At 37.7% G+C, this 20,223-nt stretch overlaps 1 protein-coding gene across 11 annotated transcripts in view; it reads right to left on the bottom strand.

The window, feature by feature from the left end:
- Positions 1-20,223, bottom strand: part of THOC2 (THO complex 2) — a 130,505-nt gene that overhangs the window by 55,208 nt on the left and 55,074 nt on the right. For all 11 annotated transcript variants that reach the window (XR_002729636.1, XM_023202298.1, XM_023202305.1 and 8 more), the window contains exons 9-12: positions 15,809-15,901; positions 11,964-12,119; positions 10,907-11,079; positions 9,436-9,631 (exon numbers count right to left, since the gene is read on the bottom strand). Coding sequence is in view for 10 of the 11 variants with exons in the window: in XM_023202298.1 (XP_023058066.1) it covers positions 9,436-9,631; positions 10,907-11,079; positions 11,964-12,119; positions 15,809-15,901 (618 nt within the window). In the remaining variant the exon portion in view is untranslated. The remainder of the gene's footprint in view (positions 1-9,435; positions 9,632-10,906; positions 11,080-11,963; positions 12,120-15,808; positions 15,902-20,223) is intronic.

Genomic DNA, 20,223 nt, shown 5'->3' with positions numbered 1-20,223 from the left:
GATTGCGCCACTGCACTCCAGCCTGGGTGACAGAGCTAGACTCCGTCTCAAAAAAAAAAAAAAAGTTTGAATAAAACTAGACACAATTACGCCCATATAGGCCATTAGCTGAATGGCCCAAAACAAGTTCCAAAATTGCCCTATAAAGACACAGTAGCTGATCCAGCTGCATAACAGTACAGGACTCACAAAAAATATATAGGTTTATAGGTTTATTAGGAGGAGGGTTTTTGGAGAGTCATGGAATAAATGGAAAAGTTGTAGACATAACTAGATAATTTTTTATTACTAATGACCTATTTTGAGTATCTCTGCCCCTTAAACATTTCAAACACTACTCAGGACTATGTCTCAGAAGAGAGGAAAAAAACACAAGATTTTTGAAAAGACTGGAACCTGAAGCTATCTGTGTGAATTAAAACACTATTTTCAACTTCCCCCTTCTTCTCATTCTTACTACAATTTATTTAGTACTCACTGTGGGCCATGTACAGACTAAAATCTTCACATTTATTTCTTAAAACTACTCTATGAAGAATCTTGGGTTTTAAGCTACATAACCAAGACAGATTTTCAATTTTGAAAACAAATAAGTGGAATGAAGCAGAATCACAGACTACCCCTCCTGTAATAGCTGACAAAAAAACAAAAAGTAGTAAACATCAGCCTCAAAGTCCTAAAGCATTTGTTTTATAAACTACAGTTTTGGAACTACTGGTCAAAGGTACATTCTCCTCCTACCAATCCAAATTTTTATTAAGAAAAATTTCAAATTTACATAAAAACTGAAAGGATAGTATACTAAACACCTATATATACCTACCTTCTAAGTTCAACAGTTAACATTTTGCCCTTTTTTTCGCAGACCAAAAAAATTTGCAGGCATGACACTTTTCTCAAAATAATGCAGGATGTCTCCTAAGAACAAGGACATGCCTCCACATTACCACAAGATCACTATCTCACCTATTTCCTAATGTCATCTAATACCCAGTCTGGGGTATATTCTGCCTGCCTAATTTCAGGTTTTACTAAGCTTTATTTGTAAATCAATTTAGAACACTTTGGCTTTTTACGAAGGGCCAACATATGAAATAGCCACATAGTCTTTCTAGACAAGTGAATTACAATGGCAGAGTAAAACATAAACACAGAATCTCTCTACCCCAATTCCTAAAACAATAAATAAAATGTATTTTATTTATAAGAATCGCTTGAACCCGGGAGGCGGAGGTTGCAGTGAGCTGAGCTCGCACCACTGCACTCTAGCCTAGTGACAGAGCAAGACTCCGTCTCAAAAAAAAAAAAGGAACTTATGGCTGGGCATGGTGGCTCATGCCTGTAATCCCAGCACTTTGGGAGGCCGAGGTGGGCAGATCATCTGAGGTCAGGAGTTCCAGACCAGCCTGGCCAACATGGAGAAACTTCGTCTGTACTAAAAGTACAAAAACTAGCCGGGTGTGGTGGCAGACGCCTGTAATCCCAGCTACTCAGGAGGCTGAATTAGAAGAATAGCTTGAACCCGGGAGGCAGAGGCTGCAGTGAGCAGAGATCGTGCCACTGCACTCCAGCCTGGGCAACAAGAGCGAGACCCTGTCTAAAAAAAAGAGAGAGAGAGAGAGAGGAACTTATGCTATTTACTTCTAGGAGGGAAAAAAGACAAACAAGATTCTGTGACTGGCTGGGTACGGTGTTTGACACCTGTAATCTCAGCACTTTGGGAGGCCGAGGCAGGTGAATCACTCGAGGCCAGGAGTTCTAGACCAGTCTAGCCAACATGGCGAAACCCCATCTCTACTAAAAATACAAAAATTTAGCCAGGCATGGTGGCACGTGCCTGTAATCACAGCTACTCAGGAGGCTGAGGCATGAGAATTGCTTGAACCCAGAAAGCAGAGGTTGCAGTGAGCCAAGGTCATGCCACCGTACTCCAGCCTAGGTGACAGAGCAAAACTCTGCCTCAAAAAAACAAAAGGTGGGGAGTCAGGCGTGGTGGCTCACGCCTGTAATCCCAGCACTTTGGGAGGCTGAGGTGGGCGGATCACCTAAGGTCAGGAGTTCAAAACTAGCCTGGCCGACAAGGCGAAAACACATCTCTACTAAAAATAGAAAAATTAGCTGGGTGTGGTGGTGCGTGCCTATAGTCCCAGCTACTAGGGAGGCTGAGGCAGGAAATCTGCTTGAACCCAGGGATGGAGGTTGCAGTTAGCCAAGATCATGCCATTGCACTCCAGCCTGGGTAACAAAAGCAAAATTCCACCTCAAAAAAAAAAAAAAGGGCAGGGGGCAATATAAGCAGAGATATGGAAATTTTAAGAAAAGAATCAAAAAGAAATCCTACAGATCAAAAACACTGTCACAGAATGAAGAATGCCTTTGATGGTCTTATTAGGAAATAACACGGCTGAGGAGGAAAAATTTCTGAGTTTGAGGATATCTCCATAGAAGCCTGCAAAATTGAAAAGCAAAGAGAAAAAAGGCTCATAAAAGGCAGAACAGAATATCCAAGAACCATAGGACTACAAAACTGTAACATATGCATAATGGAAATAGCAGAAGAGAGGAAGGAAGAGAAGAAATATTTAAAGCAATGATGACAGAATTTCCCCCAAACTAGTATCAGGCACCAAACCACAGATGCAGGAAACTCAGAGAACACCAAGCAAGACAGATGCAAAAAATAAATAAATAAATAAATAATAAAACAAAACAAACTACACCTAGGCATATCATGTTATAACTACAGAAAATCAAAGAAAAAGAAAAAAATCCTAAAAGAAGCTGGGTGCGGGGGAGAACACCTTGCTTATAGAGAAGCAAGGGTAAGAATTACACACATTTCTCCTCAGAAACTATGCAAGCAAGAGTGGAGTGAAAGATTTAAAGTGTTAAGATTTAAAAAAAAAAAAAAAAAAACCTAGAATTCTGGACCCTGTGAAATTATACTTTAAATGTAAAGGAGAAATAAAGACTTTCTCAGACAAAAACTGAGGGAATTTGTTGCCAGTAGACCTGCCTTGCAAGAAATACTAAGTAAGTTCTTTAGACAGAAAGAAAATAATATAGGTCAGAAACTTGGATACATATAAGCAAACAAAAAAAGAAACACTGAAGTAAGATTAAGTGAAGGTAAAATAAGAATGTTTATTTTTCTTATGCCTAACTAATATAACAAAAAAAATGGTTTGTTCAAAATAATAGCAACAATGTATTTGATTACATATGCATATGCGTGCGTGTGTGCGTGTGTGTGTGTGTGTGTGTGTGTGTGTGTGTGTGTGTGTAAGCAAATGAATGACTTCAGTGATGTTGGGAGGAAAGAATTAGGATTATGCTGTTATTGTAAGGTACTCACACTAACCATGAAGCAAAATAGTGTGTCTGAAAGTGGACTTGGATCAATTGTAAATGTACATTGCAGACTGTGGGGTAATCACTAAAAAACTTAACCAAGAAAGGGCCAGAAGGGCAGGAAAAGAGCGGAAGACAAAAACAGGAACAAAAAACAGGGGCAAAAACTAGAAAAGAGTAACAAAAATGGTAGATACTAATATTAATCCAAATACATCAATTACTTCAAACACTGACAGTGTAAACACACCAATTAAAATACATAGATTGTCAGAGCAGATCAAAAACCTAGGTCCACACAAAAACTTGTACAAAGATGCTTACAGCAGCTTTATTCTTGATTGCCACAACTTGGAAGCAACCAACATGTCCTTCGGTAGGTGAGTGGATAAACTGTGATACATCCAGACAATGAAATATTATTCAGTGCTAAAAAGAAATGAGCTATCAAGCCATGAAAAGACATAGAGGAAACCTAAATGTGTATAATTTTACTAAGTGAAAGAAAACAATCTGAAAAGGCTACATACCGTATGATTCCAACTATATGCCTTTCTGAAAAAGGCAAAACCATGCAGACAATGAAAAGCTCAGTGGTTGCCAGGGGTTGTGGGGAGAGAGGGATAAATGAGCAGAGCACAGAGGATTTTTTAGGGCAGTGATAATATTCTACACATTTGACGAGATACCTGGTATGTACAACACAAAGCAAATCCTGATGTAAACTATGGACTTTGATGTGTCAATGTGGATTCATCCCTGTAACAAATGTACCACTCTGGTGGGAGATGTTGATTACAAGGGAGGCTATGCACATATGGGGACAGGTGGTATATAGCAAATCTCTGTGCCTTCCTCTGGATTTTGCTGTGAACTTAAAATTGCTCTAAAAAATAAAGTCTAAAAAGTGTATAGGTGCTATCAAAAACATTTGAGTATGTCAGATGAGCATATTAGTGCTCTACAATTAAAGAAAATGTTATTATAGCAAAATGTGTCATTTTATATGAAACAATTCTAGAGCCACCAAACTCCTCCACCGCTTAAGCCTAGAACAAGAATCCTCAAAGTTTGGTCTTTGGGCCGGGAGCATCAACATCACAGAAGAACTTACTAAAAATGCAAATTCTAAGGTCTCATCTCAAGACCTACTGAATCAAAAACTCCAAGGATGGGGCCCAACAATCTATTTTAACAAGTCTTCAGCCGGGCACAGCGGCTCACGCCTGTAATCCCAGCACTTTGGGAGGCCAAGGCAGGCGGATCACGAGGTCAAGAGATCGAGACCATTCTGGCCAACATGGTGAAACCCCGTCCTAAAGTACAAAAATTAGCTGGGTGTGGTGGCGCATGCCTGTAGTCCCACCTACTTGGGAGGCTAAGGCAGGAGAACAGCTTGAACCCGGGAGGCAGAGGTTGTAGTGAGCCGAGGTTGCGCCACCACATTCCAGCCTGGCGACAGAGTGAGACTCGGTCTCAAAACAAACAAACAAGTCCTCTGGATGATTACGACGCATGCTAAAGCTTGAGAATCACTGTACTAGGAGTTAGTCCTATATACTACATACCTCAAATTTAAGAAACATATATACACATAATCAGAGAAATAAATTACAAATAACTATAGGGCTAGAAGATAATTCTGTTAAGTGATATCCGGTATAAGTATATAAGCCTCTTTTTAAAAATATGCATAATTTGTATATAAAAGCAACCCTAAGCTTATAAATGAGATTTGTTAAAGAAGTGTAATTGTAAATAAATTATTTGGAACTAAGGTCATATTCACCCTTTAGAAGCAATCTTAAATATCCTGCTTGAATTCTAAGCTAGACAACAAAACCCTTTCAAACACAGAACAAATGATTTGTCACAGCAAAATGTTTTATGGGTAAGAATAGATCAAAATTCTAACTCAGATAACTGTAAATATTCACTTTTCCATCACAAACTTAGTAATGAGAAAATGCAGATTTCTTCTTACACTGGTCTCTATGGTCAAAATTAACATTTTTCTCTTCCCTTCTGCCCTTCATCTCTGCAAGAATAGACTGGAGTTAATGCAGGAACCTGGCACAACTAGGGCAGAATGGGTGTACAGGATGAATGCAATGGAGAAGGCAAGAGGGGAAGTGTGACAGCTCTACCAAGTGTGTATCTTGGTAATAATATTGTATATGGTTATGTACAAGACTTCCATGAGTTGGAGGTTTGGTCTCCTGCTCACAAGTTTCATACTTATAACCAAACAAAGAATTTCAGAACAAGAGACCTGAACATTAAGATTTTCAAGTAAAAACAGCAGCATTAGGTAGGTGAAAGTATGAGGAGAAACAGGCTGTTTATATAGTCTCAAAGTATTATATCTTCCCACAAGACGTATCTTAATAACAAAGGGAAAAAATAGTAACTGTATAGTGGAGAAACCTGGCAGAGATCCCCTTAACCAAATGATAAAGTTAACATCACCAGCAATGGAACAAAGTGACTTCATGTGCATCTGATATGATGCACTGGAAAAAATACAGCCCTTCTGTTTCTTGAGCAGGCACTAGCTAACATGAATCATCCTTTTCAGACAATAAAAATCAAGAGTGAAACATTATTATACTTCCTTTCTAAATTTCTTTAAATTTTTTTATTGGTACGAATATTTGTACATATTTGTGGGGTACATGTGATAATTTGTTACAAGCAATCCCACTACCGGGTATTTATCAAAAGGAAAAGTAATCAATATATCAAAAGGATACCTGCACCCTCATGTTTACTGCAATACTACTCACAACAGCAAAGTTATGGAATCAACCTATTAAGTGCCCATCAATTGATGAATGAATAAAGAAAATGTGGTGTATATATACACAATGGAATACTATTCTGCCATAAAAACAGAATGAAATCATATCATTTGCAGCAATGTGGATGGAACTAGAGGTCTTTATGTTAAGTGAAATAAGCCAGGCACAGAAAGACAAATATCATATGTTTTCACTCATGTGAAAGCTAAAAAAGTGGTCTCACAGCTGGGCACAGTGATTCACGCCTGTAATCCCAGCATTTTGGGATGCTGAGAAGGTCAGATCACCTGAGGTCAGGAGTTCGAGACCAGTCTGGCAAACATGGTGAAACCCCATCTTTACTAAAAATACAAAAACTAGTTGGGCTTGGTGGCGGGCACCTGTAATCCCAGCTACTCGGGAGGCTGAAGCAGGAAAATTACTTGAACCCAGGAGGCGGAGGTTGCAGTGAGCCAAGATCGCACCACTGCACTCCAGCCTGGGCGACAAGAGCAAAACTCTATCTCAAAAACAAAACAAAACAAAACCAAAAAAAAGTGGTCTCATGGAGGGAGAGGCTAGAATGATAGATAACAGAGGCTGGGGGTGAGGGGGAATAAACAGACGTTGGTTAATAGGTATAAATATGCAGTTAGATCGACGGAATGAATTCAGATGTTCAATAGCAGAGTAGGGTGACTACAGTTAACAATGTATTGTATATTTCAAAATAGCTAGAACAGAGGACTTAGAATGTTCCCAACATTTAGAAATGATATACTTTCATTTCATATGAATATTACATAATAAACAATATATATAGTAATAATTAACTACTTAACAGATTTCTTTAGAGTACCTTTACATAATTTAAATTTGTGAGGATTAAAAACAACCTACCTAGGCAACATAGAGAGATTTTTGTCTCTACAAATATTAAAAAAAATTAGCCAGGCATGGCAGCATGCAGCTGTGGTCCCAGCTACTTGGGCTGCTGAGGCGGGAAGATACCTTCAGCGTGAGAGATCAAGGTTGCAGTGAGCCATGGTGGTGCCGCTTACACTCCAGCCTTCATGACAGAGTGCAACCCTATCTCAAAAACAAACAAACAAAAAACTACCAGCTAAGTATAAAAAGGCAAGTCAAATATTTCAGATGTCAAGAAATTAATATACAATAGCCGTTAGTATTTCTATACAGTTGCTGTTGTCGAAAATTCAAATTAGATATAATCACCAAACACTGAAGACACCCTGCATTTGTGCTTTTTAACAATGTCTAGATGTTTTTTCAGTTGTCATGTTTCACAACTTTAAAGAAACTATGTATAATTCTTTTCAGCTTTAAAACCTTGGGCTGGGCAAAGATTTCTTAGAGCATGAAAAGCAAACCATAAAAGAAAAATACTACTAAATTGGAATTAATCAAACGTTAAAATGTTTTTGCTGTTAAAAAATAGTTAACAAAATGAAAAGGCAAATCAGACTAAGAAAAAATTTCCAAATATCACATGTCTGGTAAGGCCTTGCATCCAGAATAAAGAACTCTTACAACTCAATAATAAAAAGACAAATAATCCAACTTAAAAATGTGCAAGATACATGAACAGACATTTCACTAAAGATAACTATAAATGGCAAATAAGCACATGAAAAGACGATCAACATCCCTAGTCACCGGAACGAAATTAAAAGTTCAGCGAGACACCACTACATACCCACTAGAATGACTAAAATTTAAAAGAGTGACAACACCAAGTGTTGGTGGGAATGTGGAACAATTAGAAGTCTCATACAATAGCTCTTAGGAATGCAAAATGGTACAGACGCTTTGGAATAGTTTGGTAATTTTTTATGAAATTGAACATATACTTACTCATATGACCCATCAATCCCACTCCTAGAGACACAAAAACACATGCCTCCCAAAAGGCTTGTGCAAGAATATTGAAAGCAGCGCTACAATAGCCTCCAAGTAGAAACAACCCAAATGCCCATCAACTGGTGGCTACACTCTGGTACGTCTATGTAATAAAATATCACTCAGCAATAAAGGGGACTACTGACACATGCAACTTGGATAAATCTCGAAAGCCTAAGTGGAAGAAACTAGACAGAGAAGAGTATATACCATATGATTCCATTTATTAATTAAGATGCAGAAAAAGCAAAACTATAGTGATAGAAAGCCTATCAGAGGTTGTCAGGAACAGCAATGGAAGGAGGGAACTTCTATATCATGATTGTAGTGGTGAACATACAACTGTATGCATTTGTCAAAACTCATCAAATTGTACACTTAAAATTGTAGAAGTTTACTGTATTTAAATTATACCTCAAAGTTGATTTTTAAAAAAAGCATAAATGTTTACGTTAGGATAGTAACTAGAATGGAGTATGAGAAAGACTCAAGGTTGCAGGTACTATTCTATTTTTTGATTTGGGTAGTGGACATATGGGTGCTTAGTTTAGGGAAAGTCACTGAGCTGTATTTTTCCATATGTATGTTTTATTTCATAAAAATCTTACTAAAAAAAAAAAGGGTCCTCAACAGTCTGAGGCTGAAAAGACTTGTTACACATAGCAGCAATGATTGAAAACTACACTCAAGAAAATGACTAGAAGGTAGGCAAAGGAAAAGAATGCAAGGTAACCACTAATTATAAGGGAATTCAAAAAGCAGCCACTTGTCTGAAGTATATTTTCCCATGTGAGGGACTTAACTAATACTCTAGCTAGATTTGGGTTATATTAATATATACAGTTATGCACCATTTAACAATGTTTCGGTTGATGGACCACATATACGACCAGGGTCATATAATACTATACTAGAGCTAAAAAATTCCTATTGCCTAGTGATATCATGACTGTCCTAACAATTTAATGCAAGGTATTACCTTTTATATGTTTAGATATGTTCAGACACACAAATACTTAACAGTGTATTACAACTGCCCACAGTATTCAGTATGGTAACATTCTGTACAGATTTGTAGCCTAGGAGTAACAGGCCATACCATATAGCCTAGGTTATGTAGTAGGTCATACCATCTAGGCTTGTATAAGTACACTCTCTGACGTTTGCACAATGACAAATCACCTAATGATGCATTTCTCACCTGTCATTAAGCAACACGTGACTGTATATGGTTAGGACACACTGGAATTTTCCACAAACCTCACTCAACATAACCCTTTATTAACTGAGGTTCATATTTTTATTTCTAAAGATACTCATAACACAAGTACACTTAGAACATTTTCATTTCAAAATTTAGGTTTGTAAGAAAAATCTTACTTACCTCCTTCATAAATGACTTGCCTATGCGCACCACTTTTGCAAATAAAATGGGATCGTGAGAAAGGTGAGGACCAAGGTAACAGAACATATTGAACACGTCTCTCCTCAAATCTTCAAAGCTCTCAGCTTGTTTTGGTGCCCTCTTGTTTTGCAAAGCATTAACAGGTGAGCCTTTAGCACCTTTAGGAACACCAACTCTATTTTAAAAAGTAAGATAAATAAATAAATACATATATATAATAAATATAACTATACACACACACTACAATATCTATCATTTTAAGTTAACAAAGTTATCTTAATCAGCGAAATGTTTTCTTGCTCATATTTGCTTTCTACATTTCAATTGTGCCTAACTTTATTACACCAGATAATTCTCAACTGGTAGAAACACATAAAAACAACAGTCATTAGAGAAAAAAAAAAAAAAATCAGAGCTCAGAGGAGAATGTTCCAAATTAACTGCTTAATCAGAGAAGTGTGGATTTCAAGGAACATCTAACATACACCAACTGAATCTGTTTTTAAACTTGGCCAGTATCGTGAACTTGGATATGGGAATGGGGAACAAAGGATGGACCTAAGATACACTGGAAGATGAAACAGAAAAATATGGATATAACAACACTGATTCAAGTCAACTGACATTTCTCAATCTGGATTCCACAACCTAGAGTATGTAGAATGTGGTGGTAGGGAAAGTGAGTCATGTAATTAAAGAGGGTCACTTCAGGAGACCACACCCAGAGTTCCCACCTGCTCAGCAGGTGTCCCACTGTGGAGTCACAGGGGTCACTCTCTAAGAAGCCTGCATGGTCCACGGCCCATGAGGTGACACTGATGGCAGCAACCAGCAGCTACACAAAAGTCACAAGGCTGAGGCTTTTGAGGCAGGCTCTGATCTATGGGGCTATAGCCAGAGCTGCTATCAATACTGCTCCTAAGTATCCTGCAAGTAGGCAGAAAGCTAAAGGACTAGACGACATAGTAACCGGGGATGATAAGAGAGGCTGCACTAGTAATTTCCAGAACAGCAGCCTATATGCCAGGAAAGGTAAGGGAATCAGAAAGGCAATGTCCTCAGTCAGAGCCACTCAGCCAGGATAGAGAAAAATTACACTAAGAAAAAACCTCAGGAATTCTTCTTTGCCCCTCCCAACCACTGAGAGGAGGAAAAGTCAAAACCAGAAGAATGGGGTTTCAACTCTCAATGGAACAAACCCAACCTAGAAGTCTAACCTGTAGTTTTTAGACTACACTGCAGCACACATTCTAGAACCCCTGGTGTAGACGTTAGAAGACAAGTCACTGATTAATATATATCAGACTGACACACTCTGTGAATAGTTCTTATCTTTTGATAAAAGGTACTATAATACATGTTTGGTTTGAGGAGATAAGATAAATACAGATTTTGTTGTAGTCCTAAGCTATTTCTACCTCAATGATTAGTAAAGTATACAGATACATACCTTCGGTAGAGAGGCTCAATAGTTATATGAATGAGCTTGCAAATAGCAAGGGCTATTAGCTTGTGTGAAGCTGCATAGTATGGAGGCATCTGATCCATAATGTTCTGTGCATGTTGCCAATCACCGATCTTTAATAAGGCTTCCAACAAGCCAAGTTTTTGGTTATCAGGTGGCTAAAAATGAATAGTCAAAATTAACATACTCAGGATACAGACATCAAGAAATCTTAATACTTCATCACTTAAAAAATTGACCTAAGCAACACATGAAAAATATTTGTTATTCATGGGAAATTAAACAATATATTCCTGAAAGTACAATCAAAATATTTAGCTATTGAAAAAACATCAGGGCCAGGCACAGCAGCTCACACCTATAGTCCCAGGAACTTGGGAGGCTGAGGTGGACAGGTCACTTGAGCTCAGAAGTTTGAGACAAGCCTGGGCAACATGGCAAAATCCCATCTCTACAAAAAATACAAAAATTAGCCAGATATGGTGGTGCATGCCTGTAGTCCCAGCTACTCAGGAGGCTAAGGCGGGAGAATTACTTGAGTCCAGGAAGCAGAAGACTACAATGAGCTGTAATCATGTCACAGAACTCCAGCCTGGGTGAAAGAGTGAGACCCTGTCTCAAAAATAATAATAAATTAATTTAAAAAAAAAAACCAGACACAGGCATTACAGTTTATAATAGACTTGGAATTAAGTTCTACTTAATGTTATGTCGTGCCACAGGAAACCAGAATTCATCATCTATGAGAATCCCTTTAGGATTTGAGGGCCACTAATACACAGAGGACAATTAAAGTCAATACCTCTTGTGATTTTACTTAGAAAACATTTTGAAATTTATACAAGAAAAAAAAGTGACAGCTTCTCTTAAAAAGGAGCCATTCAGATTAAAAATAAAAACCACTGTAGCAAATGATCCAGAAAATGAGGTTTCAGCAAAATGAAAACTAAGAAATTATTCTTTCATAAATGACTATTTGGAAGTTAAATTTCATAATTCAAAATCCAGAAGACACTTAATCTTACTAGAATGAATTACATACCTTCTCTACTTTCTCCTCTTCTTTTTCCTTTTCTTTCTCTCGCTCATCCATTTTTTCAGAAGACAACACAACCATCGTAAGCTTTCTAACAATTTGCTTAGCTTCTGCAATTTCTCGTTTGTGTTCATCCATAATGCAATTATCAGCTGGAAGAAGCTAAAAATGGTACATTAAAATTTCATAAAACAGCTAATACCAACTACTTGTTCAAATAAAAAGCAAACACTATTCTCAATTGATAAAACTAAAAATAAGAAGTCTAACTTATTCATGACCATTTGCCTTCTAAGTAAATTCCAGTTATTTTCTTATAATTTGACAGAATTAAGTACCTGAATTCTGTACCCCTTTTAAAATCAAGTCGCAGCTCAAAGTTTCACATCTTCTGTTTGATAGAGTCCCTAAAGTAATATAATACCACAACAGTGATGTTTTCCATTGAATTTATTAGTTTACCCAAGAAAATATATAGCAGTTCCATTAAAAACATTACAAATTTCCCCATTAAAGGCTAAACTCCAAATTAAATAAAGCATTGCAATATGGATCCAATACGGGAAAGGTGAGCTACTGAATAACACAAAGGGATAAATTTAAATCATCTAAATGAAAAATTTTAAGTAGAAAAATTATTAGTAACTTGACATCTCACTTCTTCTAGAAGCTTATTTAACTTAAGTCACAAGCCAGTTACTAGTTTATTGCAAAAGAAAAAGTACTATGTGCATAGTCAACCCTCCATTATGAAAAAGGCTCAAGTACCTCAAGTACAGTCACCTTGTATGAGTGAAAGATGATTAATGCAGACATTTATAAAATAACCCTAACACAAAGAAAAATTCAGGCAACAAACCATTACTTAGTAGTTTCTGCTAGTCACTATGATAAGCTATAAAAGAAATGTTCCTGCCCCCTAAAAATGCATAATCTATTTCATTAATTAGGTTTAACATAAACAGTAAATGAAAATAATAACGAAATATTAAACATTATAGATTCCATTAATCAAAAGAAAAAAAAAAGGAGGGAGAGAGAAAAGTCACTATGGACTAGTGCAAGGAAGTAAGCAAGACTTTTTCTCATTCTGTATGTTCTCCCCTGGTAATCAAACACATTTTTATTGCTGTACTTATACACCCAGGTCCTCTTGTTTTATTTTATTTATTTATTTATTTTTTTTTTTTTTGAGACAGTTTCGCTCTTGTTGCCCAGGCTGGAGTGAAATGGCACGATCTCGGCTCACCGCAACCTCCACCTCCCGGGATCAAGCAATTCTGCCTCAGCCTCTTGAGTAGCTGGGCCTCAGGCATGGGCCACCACCCCCGGGTAATTTTGTACTTTTAGTAGAGATGGGATTTCAGCATGTTGGTCAGGCTGGTCTTCAACTCCTGACCTCAGGTGATCTGCCCGCCTTGGCCTCCCAAAGTGCTGGGATTACAAGCGTGAGCCACCGCGCCCGGCCATAAGTCCTTACCTTTTACCCAGACAATTACAACTCCCTCTAATGGGCAAACTGTTTCTTCTTATAGTTCTCTCAACTTTTATTTCTGTGTGTTTTGAGAATACGTCATTAGATACATGTAAAGTTAGAACTGTTTTTATCTTTCTAGTGAGCACAATCTTGTTATTATGAAGTAGCCCTCTTTATCTCCTTCTGCCAAAAAGTCTATTTTGTCCAACAATAGTAAGTTTGCTGATATATTTTCTCATCCTTTTACTATCAACATTTCATTATCCTTAGGTTTAAGCTGTTTCTCATAAAAATAATAAACTCATTTTTAATTTCATTTGACAATCTTCATCATATTAACAGGACCACTTAGTCGGCTTACATTTACTGCTAAATGCAATCATAATGAGTAATAAATCTATCATCAATTTGTACTTTCCACATATGCCGGTCTATTCTTCCCTGTAAAGTCATACCTAGGTTTTTAAATTCTCCCTTTTCTGTCCAATTTTCCATATTCTCAGTTTCTATATCACATCTCTCCTTTAAATACTAAATGGCTCTCCACTCCCAAGAGAAAAATCCAGATTCCTTACTATGTCACTTAAGCCCTTAGCAGTTTAGCTCTTCTCTATTCCATCCTCTTTCCCCCATACATCACCCTAGGCTCCAACCACTCTGAGCTTCCTGACAGTCCCATAAAGGGATAAAAAAGCCCTTTCAAATCTCCTGCCTTGGCTGGGCATGGTGGCTCATGCCTGTAATCCCAGCACTTTGGGAGGCTGAGGCAGACAGATCACCTGAGGTCAGGAGTTCAAGACCAGCCTGGCCAACATGGTGAAACCCCATCTCTACTAAAAATACAAAAATTACTTGGGCATGGTGGCATGTGCCTGTAATCCCAGCTACTTGGGAGGCTGAGGCAGGAGAATCGCTTGAACCGGGAGGCAGAGGTTGTAGTGAGCTGAGATCGCACCACTGCATCCCAGCCTGGGTAACAGTGAGACTCTGTCTCAAAAAAAAAAAAAAAAAAACAACAACAACTACTCCTGTCTTTATACTCAGTTAATTCTACTTACAAAGTTTTCTACCATTTCAGCCTAGATGACCCTACTTGTCTATCAAGATCCCAGTTCAACATCACTAGTTTGGGAAAGTCTTCCAAAAGCCCCCCAGACAGATACAGTCACTATCTATTCTGAGCTTTGTGAATATCTCCAATAGAGTACCTATTAAATAATGCAAAATTTTTTTTTCCTTTGCTAGACTATGACTGCTTCCAAGGTAGAGACCAAGTTTTACTCAACTCTGTAGCCACAGTATACAAAAATAGGCAATGATGTTAATAAAGTGATTTCAAAGGCAGCGAAGACGATATCACCTTTGGACATATTTGTTTTAAAATAATAGATATCCTGGCCGGGCGCGGTGGCTCAAGCCTGTAATCCCAGCACTTTGGGAGGCCGAGACGGGTGGATCACGAGGTCAGGAGATCGAGACCATCCTGGCTAACACGGTGAAACCCCGTCTCTACTAAAAATACAAAAACTAGCCGGGCGAGGTGGCGGGCGCCCGTAGTCCCAGCTACTCGGGAGGCTGAGGCAGGAGAATGGCGTAAACCCGGGAGGCGGAGCTTGCAGTGAGCTGAGACCCGGCCACTGCACTCCAGTCCGGGCGACAGAGCGAGACTCCGCCTCAAAAAAAAAAATAAAATAAAATAAAATAAAATAAAATAAAATAAAATAATAGATATCCTAATGCAAAACCGAATAGAAGAGGAATTTATACACTATTAGCCTAGATTTTCAAACTGATGGCTAAACTTTTGTTAAACTAGAGGTCAACTGCCACAATCATGAACTCTTCTACATCCTGGGTCCAGCAATAAAAGCATGATAGTAGTCATTTAGTGCACACGAATAACACAAGAAAAATATTTTTTAAATATACTAAATATAAAAATACACTAATGAAGTTCCCCATTCATCCTGAATGCCTAAAATTAACAGTTTAGAGAGAAAGAAGCAATATATAGGTAACTCTGTATTTCCCATCATTTGTAGATAATAAAAAGGCTTAAAAAACCACATTGGTTAGAACTTGGCCTCTCTCCCCATGAGCTATGCCTTGATGACAGTTAAGAACTTGAACTTCATATCCAAACTTAAACTCCGTAAAGGTGACCAAAAAGGTATTTAATTTTCATAGACTGCCAAAGAACTAAATTCATTCACTTTATAAAATAAACAAAAAGCAACAATGTATTGGGGCTTCAAAGAGTAAGACTTGAGAACCTAGAACCAACCCAGTCCTGGGGGTGCTATGTGGCTACCTACTCCTCTTCCCTACCCTTGGGACAGACAACCAAATATTCTTAGCAGCCCACTTGACTTACATGTACATAAAGATCATCTAAATCAATAAGATTGAATTGCAGAAGTACTGCTGCAACTCTGTATAAAGATGATGGTGTCTCGCCATTTGGTTCCTAGAAATATAAAAAAAAGTTTCCACTTAGTGCAGAAAGGACAATTAAAGCAATATCCTTCACCTACCAATAATTAAGAACAATTAGATCAAATACTCTAGGCCAAGAAAGTGCTTCACTGCTCTTCCTTATCTTACCAAACATCTGAATTCAATACAAGGATTATTATGCCAACATCCCTTTTCACATTGGAACATCTTCTGAAGAACACAAGGAAAGTAATTTCAAAAATGGACACAATTTACAGTGCAGGTTAACATTTAAATAAAATCTCACAACTGAATAGAGTGATATTTTATAATGCACAAGATTTAGTCTGCAGTTCTGTTTATATGTGTGTTTTCTTTTCTGTTCTTTGTGTGTTTTTTGGTTTTAGGGTTTTTTTTTGATACAGGGTCTCACTCTATCACCCAGTCTGGAGTGCAGTGGCATGATCACGGCTCACTGCAGCCCTGACCTCCCAGGCTCAAGTGATCCTCCCATCTCAGCCTCCTGAGTAGCTGGAACTACAGGTACATGCCCCCACACCCGACCTTTTTTTTTTTTTTTTTTAATAGAGATGGGGTCTCACTATGTCGCTCAGGCTGATCTCGAACTCCTGGGCTCTAGTGATCCTCCCACCTCACCCTCCCAAAGTGATGAGATTACAGGCATGAGCCACCATGCCTGGCTGATACATGTGTGTTTTCTTAACTTGCTTTTTCAAATTAGTTCTCAGTGGAGACGCAGATAGACAAACTAACAAGTGCAGAAGAACCATCAGCGTTTGCTTTATATTTTTCTTCTTTTAATTTTATTTCTTGGGTTTTATACTAAGTATATCTGGCTGTCAGTTGATGTTCCCCCCAAAACAGGTGTACATAAATATTACAGATGAATAAATCGATGTTTTAAAGTACAGAATGGCAAAGTCAATTCCAGGCTAGCCATGAGGACCCTACATAGAAACATGAGAATCTTTGAATGCTATGAATTTTCAAACCTAATTTGCATACTGCTGAGGTCAGACGAATGGAACAGTGACATGAGAATAACTGGCAATAACTAACTGGCCAAATGTAAATAAAAAGCAAACAGTAACAATACACTATGTTCTTTTTATACTCAATACTGAAAATGAGACCTGTGTATGTAAGGTTCTTCCCACAATTGTGATATTATGCAAATAAAATACAAAGCTAACCAAACTAATGTTTATCATTTATAGAAGGCATTGTTTCACTCTATTTTTAAAAAACAGACGAGATGTCTTCAATGTAACAATAGTTTCCTAATTCTAATTTGTTTACAGGCCAGGCACAGTAGCTCACGCCTGTAATCCCAACACTTTGCGAGGCCAAGGTGGGCAGATCACCTGAGGTCAGGAGTTTGAAACCAACCCAGACAACACAATGAAACCCTGTCTCCACTAAAAATACAAAAATTAGCTGGGCGTGGTGGTGGCCACCTGTAATACCAGCTACTTGGGAGGCTGAGGCAGGAGAATCACTTCAGCCCAGGAGGCAGAGGTTGCAGTGAGCTGAGATCATGCCACTGCACTCCAGCCTGGGTGACAAAGAGAGACTCCGTCTCAAAAAACTTTTTAAAACATATAAAACTAAATGTTTATAAATGGTTATTTAGTATCAAAACATTTTCCCATAAAAACCAATTGTTGCCAGGGTTTCAAAGCAAACTCACAAAAGCTTATTTAACTTATTGACAACCTCTCCTCCACTACCTGACTTGAATGTACCAGGGTCATGTTCATTACTCCCTTCATTCTTGTTTAAATAAATCACCACAATATGCCCCACACTCTCATCCACATACTGTTACGCACAATCCCTATTCTGTCCCATCATACCTTTCCACATCCTTGAAATACTTCCACAGAATCATATGGAATTCATGATCCATTCTCAGCAAAATTCCCTATATCCAAACCTCTCATCTAAAGGTTCTTTTCACCATGGTGCTCACACAGAACCTGGTTCACCCTGAGAACAGCACTGCCATTGTAACCCAGTTAAATGGTAGCTGTTTTCCTCAGACACCTCACACTACCAGGCCTAGAGGTGATGTGGCAGTTTTCTTTTTGCTTTTTATTGTTGCTTCCAGGCTATTCTCCCTCTATCCTCCCAGCTTTGAATTTTGTATCACGCACTACTCCCTCACTATTGTTGCAATCTAGTTTCAATCTGTTGTGGTCAGAGATGATATTTTGTATGATTTCAACCGAGACTTGTTTTGTGGCCTAATATATGGTCTATTCTAAAGAATGTTCCATGTGCATTGAGAAGAATGTAGATTCTGTTGTTGGGTGTAATGTTCTATATGTATAAAAAGTCTAATTGGTTTATAATGTAGTTCAAGTCTTCTATTTTCTTACTCATCTTTTGTCAAGTAATGGTTAGTTGTTCTAACCATTAATGAAAGTAAGGTATGGAAATGTCCAATAATTACAGAACTATGTTTCCTTCAAGTCTGCCAATGTTTGCTTCAAATACTCTGGGACTCTGTTGTTTGGTACATGTATGTTTATAACTGTTATATCTTCTCAATGGGTTATCCATTTTATCATTATGTCTTTCATTGTCTCTTGTAAAAACTTATTGTCTTAAAGTCTACTCTGATATTAGTATAGCCACCCCAGGTCTCTCCAGCATAATGCTTGCACAAAGCATGTTTCCATACTTTCAGTTTCAAGCTATTTGTATCTCTAAATCTAAAGCGAGTTCCTCATACACAGTACATAGCTGGATTTAATTGGTGAGTTTAATCCATTTACATTCAAAATAATTATAGATAAGGATGAACTTTATCATTTTGCTAGCTGTTTTCTGTCATATTTTTGTTCCTCATTTCCTCTATCACCACCTTTTTTGTTTGATTTTGTGTGTTTGCACCATTCTGATCCCCTTCTTTTCTGTTTAGTTTTTAATTATTTTCTGAGTGGTTCCTTTAGGTATAATAATTAACATGTTAAACTTAAAACAACCTAGTTTGAATTAATACCAACTTCACTTCAATAGTGTACAAAACCTCTGCACCTATACATCTCTGCCCCTTCCCATCTATTGTTAGTCACAAATTACATTTTTATAGTATGCCATTTGACAGATTTATAACCTGGGTGATGGGATGAATTATACCCCAAACCTCAGCATCACACAATATACCCAGGTAACAAATCTGCACATGTACCCTGAGTCTAAAATAAAAGTTTAAATTATATTTTTAAAGATTCATAATTATTATTTTATGTATTTGTCTTTTAAGTCATACAGGAAAAAAAGAGGAGTTACAAACCACAAATGTAATAATACTGGCTTTTATATTTTACCTAGAGTTACTTTAACCAGTGTTCTTTCTTTGGCTTGGCTTCTTCTGCCTGCTCAAATCTACTGTTGAACCTCTACAGTGAATTTTTTATTTCAGTTATTGTACTTTTCAACTCCGGAATTTGTTTGGTTCCTTTTCATAATTTTGTATCTCTTTATGGATGTTCTCTATTTATTTGGTGAGACAGCACACTCCTGGTTTCCTTTAGCTCATAAAGCATTTTAGGACTATTGATTTAAATTCCTTATCTAGGCCGGACACAGTGACTCACACCTGTAATCCCAGCACTTTGGGAGACCGGGGCAGGCAGATCAATTGAGGTCAGGAGTTCAAAACCAGCCTGGCCAACATGGTGAAACCCTGTCTTTACTATAAGGACAAAAATCAGTCAGGCATGGTGGTGTGCACCTATAGTCCCAGCAGTACTCAGGAGGTTGAGGCAGGAGAATCACTTGAACCCAGGAGACAGAGGTTGCAGTGAGCCGAGATTGTGCCACTGCACTTCAGCCTGGGTGACAGAGGGAGACTCCATCTAAAAAAAAAAAAAAAAAAAAAACTGGACATATTTAATATTATGTAGCAAGTACAAAAGATTTAAAATGGTACACCTGTGTAGGACACCCACCAAGAATAGAGCGTGCAGGACCAGAAGTTGTTCTGGGTAAGTTAGTGAGTGAATATGAAGGTCTAAGACATTGCTGTACACTACTAACACTATATTTTATAAACACTATATATTTAGGTTAAAATTTTTTTAACATTTCTTTCTTCAATAAATTAAATTAAGCTTAGCTTACTGTAACTTTTTTACCTTATAAGCTTTTTAATATTTTTTAACTTTTTGCCTTTTTTGTAATAACGCTTAGCTTAAAACACTTTGTACAGCTGTACAAAAATATTTTTTCTTTATGTCCTTATTCTATAAGCTTTTTTGTATTTTTAAGACTTGTTGGCCAGGTGCGGTGGCTCGCACCTGTAATCTCAGCACTTTGGGAGCC

This window comes from Piliocolobus tephrosceles, chromosome 12 (genome assembly GCF_002776525.5).
Source record: "Piliocolobus tephrosceles isolate RC106 chromosome 12, ASM277652v3, whole genome shotgun sequence".
Taxonomy (NCBI): Eukaryota; Metazoa; Chordata; class Mammalia; order Primates; family Cercopithecidae; genus Piliocolobus; species Piliocolobus tephrosceles.
Note: the sequence above shows the minus strand (reverse complement) of the source record. Positions and strands in the feature narration are given on the sequence as shown.